Raw genomic sequence first — 7,369 nt, 5'->3', positions numbered from 1 at the left:
ACACACACACACACACACACTCACACACGTACGAATGCAGAATGACATAATTTATTAATTGTGTAAGCTAATAAACTGATATTACTGAAACACATTGTTAGGGACACTTGTCCCAACCTGCTAACAGTTAAAAAACCAACTTAACAAGCTGGAGCAAAATGTTGAAATATTTCCCCGAACAGTTTATTAGTTTGAGCGCGTGGTCGAAGCTTTTTCTCGCTAAACTTCATTCCTGTGAAACCCATTTCCTCGCAGTCATATTTGCCAGAGCTCCAGACATTTAGCGTCATAAAATCCACTTTTGCGTCCGCCCGTTGCGACAATAACAGAGAAGTGAGAGGAGAGATCTGGAGTATAAACACCGGCGATGAAGAGGAGTATATAGGGAGGAAGGGAGGGAGGTCAACCCAGGTGAGCAGACTTGAAAGTGTGCGATCATATGACCGTAGGTCGTCTCTCTGCTACAATGCATCCCAGATGGCTGCTAACTCAACAACTATGTGTTTTTTGGCACCAGGCCTCCCGTTTGTGTAGTCTGCGCTGAAGTGCTTATGAGTATTTTTGCGTGGGTTTATGACGAGAGCGGGACTTCATTTGTGCCGGTGATTTATAGATCTACTTTGATGCTTTCCGTCCTCGTCTGCCTGCCAGCCCCACCCGCACCCACCCCAAGTCTCTCTCTTGTCTTTTTTTTAACTCATGCAGATGGTTCTTGTTGTGCGGGGTAAGGTCACTGCTATGCAGGGCCTTTACCCGTTGCATGCTGGGTAATGTCTCCGCCCAAATGTGTCTCTTCATCAAAGAGGGTTTGCTACCAGATTTCTGTTCATTTCACACTGTGCTGGTCGGCAGGAGAAGGTCTATCAGCTTGTTTTCACTTGAGTTGTAACTGCAGTCTGCCTTCGTTCATATTTTTATGTCCTCCCGCCAAGACACATACCTGGACTTTATTTTGGACTTCCTCCACATTGCCATCTGAGTATATTTCAGAGGGAATTTCTATCTCAGTTTAAAGGAATATTTTGACATTTTGGGAAATACGCGTATTTAAAGTTAGACGGGAAGATTGACGCCACTCTCACAGCTATAGAGTAAATGTGCACATTGCTAGCTTAGCTTAGCATAAAGGCAAGGGGCTGTGTTTGAAATCGCATACCAACTCAAAGTATCCTCATACAACGGTTCGTAGGAAAGTCCCTCCTCCTCATGAGTCACGTCTCATTCTAAGGTAACGAAAACATTGTACACTAAAGAAAACATACTTAATAATAATATATTCCATTTCTGCCAATAGATCCCCCCAAAAGCTACACACTGTTACTTTAACCATCTTATATTTCCTTTTAATTAAAACAGGATGACTGATGGCTGTTATCAAGTGTCACAATACTCATTTTCTCACCTCATTTATTTTTTCTCCATTGAAGCTTTAACAACAACGCCTTCACTGAGTAAAGCATCCAAAGCCATATAGAGATGCATAGTGTGTCATGTAATATATACATATTTTAGCATCTTTGGAAGGTTTCAGTTAAAAATACAATTTGCTAATGGCACTGGTGTTAATGGAGTAAATTTGGTAATTAGCATAATTAGCATAGCGTATTTATAGAGGAGCATTTGAATAAACACCGCCTTGTAATTCAAAGTGGAGGTGAATGCTTTTCACGATGCACAAAGCACATTTTTACAATGACTAAATAAATACCTGTGAATCTGTGTGTTTTTGGTGCTGGTGATGAGTTCAGGCTCTCTTTTGCTGATTCGGTCCTGAGCTTTGAATGGATGAAGCCATCCCGGAGAAATGTAATCTTACAGTGAAAGAACGTACAAAACGTTTGTCTTCACATTTCTTCAGCAGCGAAAGGATTTACAATTCTATATTTAATCTGAAGCATGAGAGTGCTCGGCCCTTCTTGTCACTTTAGAGGACAGTACAATGGAGAATGTGTCAGATAAATGTTTCAGAGACTATATTAATGTCAGTGTCATCCAACAGTACAGATACTCTCTTGTGCTCTAAAGAGAATTAATCTGATCTAGGTTGTTAGATTTTCTCAATGATAGAATAAACATGAAGTGGTTTGTTCTTTCTGTCTTTCTGTCCTTTCTGTCCTTATCCTTCTGGTATTTTCTCCAGTTAAACTTTTTTCTGTCAAACCACGCAACCCCCACGCATTTCCATTTTATTAGAAGGAGTCATTCCTTCTTCCCTCCACTTCTTCCACTTCTTCCAGTTGTCCCGTCACCGTCAGTTCACATCATTTCATTTATAAGTCTTTGGCTTGGCATGAGCTGTCTATTCGCTCACTCACTCCTCCTCTCCTGCTGTCCCAAACCATATGAGGGCAGTTACAGGGCTTCTTGTATTCTCTTACCAGCAGCCCCACACCCTGTCCACTATAACACAACCCTCCACCTCCCTTGTGTCGGGTATTACACACCAGCTATCTTTTACCCCTTTACACACACACACACACACACACACACACACACACACACACACCTGCTACCAACCAGGTGCCAGTCAGGTGGCGCTCTGCCCAGAAATGACTGGCACAAGCTTCGACATGTGTGGAGCTGCAGAGCGTGTGTGTGTGTGTGTGTGTGGCAGAGGACGCGTGCCTGACATGCCAGAAATGAGTAAAGCCACTCGAGCTGTTTCATTGGAATACGTTGAATGTGTGTGTGTGTGTGAGGGTGTGTGTGTGTGTGCGCGTGTGTGAAACCCACGGGGAACGTCTAACTGCCTTTGGCACCCATTACCAGTAACATAGCAGTGATGAGAAGTGATGTGTGTGTGTATATATACCTGTGCTTGTAAACTCTGTGTGGCAGAGCAGAGAGGTTTCTTCCCTTCAGTATACAGGTCACCTCTTACGTATGGACATATGTTCAGTGTGATATTTGTGTGATTTCACGGCCTGTTTTAGCCAGGATGCCGATTCATGGGGCAACCAGACGGTAAGAAAATAATACAAGAATACTTTAGACATTTCTCCTCTGTTGTTATTTTATTTTCTTTGCTCTTGATTTTTCTCTATTTACAATGATTTTTAAAGTGAAGAACGTGCGGAGAGACATAAAAGAGACTTGTCTGGATGATGTGGACTTAAGAAAAACAGGAGGAAAAGGGAATTTAAATTTAAAGCGGAGGAGCTGTTGATGCCGTTAATTCAGTCTTGATAGAAAAACAGAGGGCGCACGCCGTGAGAGATGTTTTTTATTGTACTCCGAGCTTCTGTTGAGGGTTGATGTGACTGTGGAGGAATGAAAACAGTAATTATCATTTTTAAGCAGGTCATGTTTTGATGGCGTCATGTTTCATTGTGCATGGGAAATTAGCATCGCCAAACAGGCCAGCGGGCTGAATGGTCTAATTAAGCAGCACAGATAGGATCGTGTGTGTGTGTGTGTGTGTGTGTGTGTGTGTGTGTGTGTGGCGATCAGCGTTCCCTCAGCGTTCTCGTTGTTTCTTGGAGAGATGAAAGCACCCCCTATGCTTTGTGTTCATTAGCGTTAACGCTCTACCTGTGTGATTTGTACAGCCCGTCTCTGAATGGGGAATCAATGGAGCATCGTGGTGCTCGTGACGCTAATGCACCGACTGCCTTGTTAGGGATGATAACTGCATAACGAGCTTCAGCTAATCAATGAAATGCATCCCACTTCACTCATAATCCTGGATGAGACGCAGGACCACAGTCTTGGCTCAAAGGCTCTCAAGCGGCTTTTCTTTAAATTATAGTTTGTTCGCTTTTAAACGAGCCTTACTGTTAGATTGAGTGGGAATGGTTGCTGTGTGTGTGTGTGTGTGTGTGTGTGTGTGTGTTTGTTAAAGGGAGTCAGTTAGTCGTGTGTCACTTTCTTAGTGTTTTTAAAATTACAGAGATAACATGCAGCCCTTTAGGCTACTGGTTCCCAAAAAGGTTTTTTCTAAGGACCCACTTTTTAAAAATGACAAACCATCCTCAGCTATTTCTGAGGGATACACATTTGATGAATCACAACCTTGTTTTAAATATGTGTTATTGAAAACATGTAGAATTTAGACTAAATAAATGCATTTAGACATTTTTTTGTCAGTAAAACAAACTGAATTTTGTGTAAAATATCATACGAAGCATTGTATGAGGATACGTTGATAAAAGACTTAACCAGCGTCCCTTCCTGTCATCCACAGTACCAGGGAGCACGTGACCCCGGAGATGAACAAGCTTCGTCAGAGCCTGAGGAGGAAGAAGCCCACCTACGTGCCAGAGGCCAGCAGACCGCATCAGTGGCAGGCGGACGAGGAGGCTGTACGGAAGGGCAAATGTAACTTCCCCGTTCGGGTGAGTATCCAAAGCCGGTACAGTTCTGGTCCACTGTGATAATCATATGTCAATGTGTTTCCTCCCCAGAGGGAATATTCTCACCATAAACTCACAGCATACGTCTGACATAATAAACACTATAATTCTGCAGGGCCAAGCAAAAAGGGGGAAAGATGGGTCGTGGCCTAGAACACCGTATATTTATCACAACCCACGCCAGTGCTTCCTGTTTAAGGACGCTCTAAAATAAAAGGTGCACTAGATCCTCATTTATTCAGCACTTTATCCTTGAACACCACAGAAGAAGAGCAAATCCAGAATCTACTTCTGGACAAAGCCTCACACATGTAGGTCTGTTATGCAACAGCGTTGCACGGATGTAATTTATGTACGATTTGGGTTTGGTTAATTTTTGTTTTTCTTAAAGGAGCAGTTTGGTATTTTGGAAAAATGTGCTTGTAAACTTAGCTTAGCATAAAGACTGGAAACAACCAGCCTGGTTCTTTATGCTAAGCTAAGCTAAGCCAATTGTCTTCTGCTGGCTGTAGCTTCATATTCAGCGTGATATGAGACTGATATCCATATTGTCGTCTAACTCTCTGCCAGAGAACGAATAAGCGTATGTTTCAAAATGCTGAACTGTTCCTCTAAAAACGCAAGACAACTGATTTGATTTTTGGAGATTTTAATGGGTTTGAGACAAAAATGTAAGCATTTTAGTGTCCATCTCATTGTGTAGGTGAATATACCCAAAATGTACATGGATTACAGACTGTATCACACAAACATGGCAGAGTTTGGTGTATTTAATGGTACATATTTGGTGGATTGGTTGCCTTAATATTGGAAACATGTGAATTTTAGCTTTTTTATATACTCATGTCCAATAAATAAAGATATTTCTTTATATTAGTAGGACTGAAAAGCCTTTATCCTTATACAAACCAGGTTGTAATTAAAATGTCTCTTCACTCTGAGATAAATGCCTCATGTGCAATAAGCACAAATAAGAGGCATTATTGATGGCCCAATTTACTGATAACCAGCGTTAGTATGTGAACGGCCGGAGAGACAATGACGGTGAGAGATGGAGGACAAAGAGGGAGGAATAACATCGAGGTGGAGTTGTAGATTAAGGACTCCACAGGAAATGACAGGGTGAGGGATGAGGGCGCGCAGAGGGGGACGGAGAGACATTGTGAGATATGAAATGAGAGCGAGAGAGAGAGAGAGACATAGAAGGGGATAAGATGGGCAAAAAGACAGAAAAGGGCTGCAGACTGAATGTAGAAGCAGAAGAAGAATACGAGGCAGAGAGAGAAAGACGAAGGAAGAGAATAGTGTTGGAAAAGGCAGCGTGAGTGGCAAGCTAATGGAGAACGGTGCTGATGGTAATGCTCCGCAGACTTCGCGATGAGGCACGGTAGCACTAAAAAAACCTCTCAGTCTCTTTATTGTAGCCTTTCTTTCCTCCTCGTCCCCCTTTGTTCATCCTTCCTTTCTCACATCTCTGCCTCCATCTCCGTTTTCACTCTAAATGTATTCACGACTCATGCACTATTAATGTCTCTGTGAGAGCTGCTCAACTGCACCAGAGGAAAGAAAACAGGTTTTTGTTTGTTGTTGTTGCTCAGAGTGAAAAGTTGACTTTTAGAGAAGTTTGGAAAGTTCTAAAAAATGTCCTGCTGGAAAGTGAAGCAAACAGACACAAATATTACACGAGGGTTCTGAAAGGTGAAGCCAATGCGGAAGTCTTTTAAGCTTGCATAGTCTCTAATAGCTAGCAGGGGGTCAACTCCTCGAACAAAGAAGTCTATGAGAAAATGACTCTACTTGATTTATTACCTCAGTAAACATTGTAAACATGAGTTTAGAGTCAAATAGACCATCAAGCTTTGATTATAAAAACTGGTGAACTTTTGCAATATATTTACAGTTTCTGCCCAAAACCATTCACCACCTTGTTAAAATCCACGGCTTCTTGCCCAGATTGCAGGATGCTAATTGCTAATCATGCACTCTGAACATTTTCCACCAATTACTTTTGTGAATTCGTGCAGTTTATGAAACAACAACAACTTCTCATGTTGTTGACCTCCTTGCAAGCTCTCAGTCATTTAAATCTGGTTTGTTTTAAACCCTCCCACACGCATCCGCATCTAACGACGACATCGCTCTGGAAGAACTGTCTATTTGTGTTCTGCGAGCTCAAAACCGGCAATGTTTTAAAAAAACAACTCTCATTCATAATTCTGCCGCACTTCACTTATTGTTTACAACAGGTATATCAGTTCAGGGACCAATCTCTCCCCCCAAAAACTCAGAGCTCTCCTTAAAACTTGCCTCACCACTTGGCTTCTGAATGGAGCTTTAATTGAGTCTCTGTGGGCTCCCCGTAAAACCACAGAGCCCACAACACTGGAGAGACAACATAAGGGGTCGTGAGGCTATAGATTATTACAACCCCTTCCTTATTATCAGCAGCAACGTGTGGCTGTAAATCCAGTATGGCTGCTTATTAGCTACTTTCCTTGTCAATTTCATAGCACTCTTAAAAATACTGAAACTAATGAGGCTTTGGTCGCTTTTTATGTCACTTCGTCTCTTGTCTGTTGTTTTCACATAGTTTCCAGCTCAGCTGCATCTGTTGATATTTCTGCTCCGATCTCTCTGCAGTACCTGGGGTTGGTTGAGGTGGAGGAGTCGAGAGGGATGCACGTATGCGAGGAGGCGGTGAAGAAGCTAAAAGTTGTAAGTACATCCCCACACACACGCGCACACACACACACACACACACACACACACAGACACAAGTCCTCTGCTGAAGTACTTCAGAGCTCATTACAGACCCAGTTGCGAAAAAGCTCATGCAGTAAAGTATTTTCTACCAAAGGAGCAAGCACACACAAACACACATTCGATACTGTCTGCAGTTGCCCCCTGTTGTTATTTTCTCTTCTTTACCACCTTCATCTCCCTCATCGCCCTCCCCGGTGGGTCTTATTCCATATCTGTCTGTCTGCTCATCAGTCTGTCTAATCCCACTACGCCCA

The 7,369-nt window shown here is 42.5% G+C and overlaps 1 protein-coding gene across 6 annotated transcripts in view; it reads left to right on the top strand.

Annotated features, from left to right (window-relative positions):
- Positions 1-7,369, top strand: part of numbl (NUMB like endocytic adaptor protein) — a 56,262-nt gene that overhangs the window by 34,636 nt on the left and 14,257 nt on the right. For all 6 annotated transcript variants that reach the window (XM_031860622.1, XM_031860621.1, XM_031860623.1 and 3 more), the window contains 2 exons: positions 4,184-4,334; positions 6,993-7,067. In XM_031860622.1, coding sequence (XP_031716482.1) covers positions 4,209-4,334; positions 6,993-7,067 — 201 coding nt within the window. In that variant the 5' untranslated portion in view covers positions 4,184-4,208. The remainder of the gene's footprint in view (positions 1-4,183; positions 4,335-6,992; positions 7,068-7,369) is intronic.

Source organism: Anarrhichthys ocellatus, unplaced genomic scaffold (genome assembly GCF_004355925.1).
Source record: "Anarrhichthys ocellatus isolate YVR2014 unplaced genomic scaffold, GSC_Weel_1.0 scaffold24, whole genome shotgun sequence".
NCBI classification, from domain to species: domain Eukaryota; kingdom Metazoa; phylum Chordata; class Actinopteri; order Perciformes; family Anarhichadidae; genus Anarrhichthys; species Anarrhichthys ocellatus.
The sequence above is the reverse complement of the archived record's forward strand: the minus strand, read 5'-3'. Positions and strand labels throughout refer to the sequence as shown.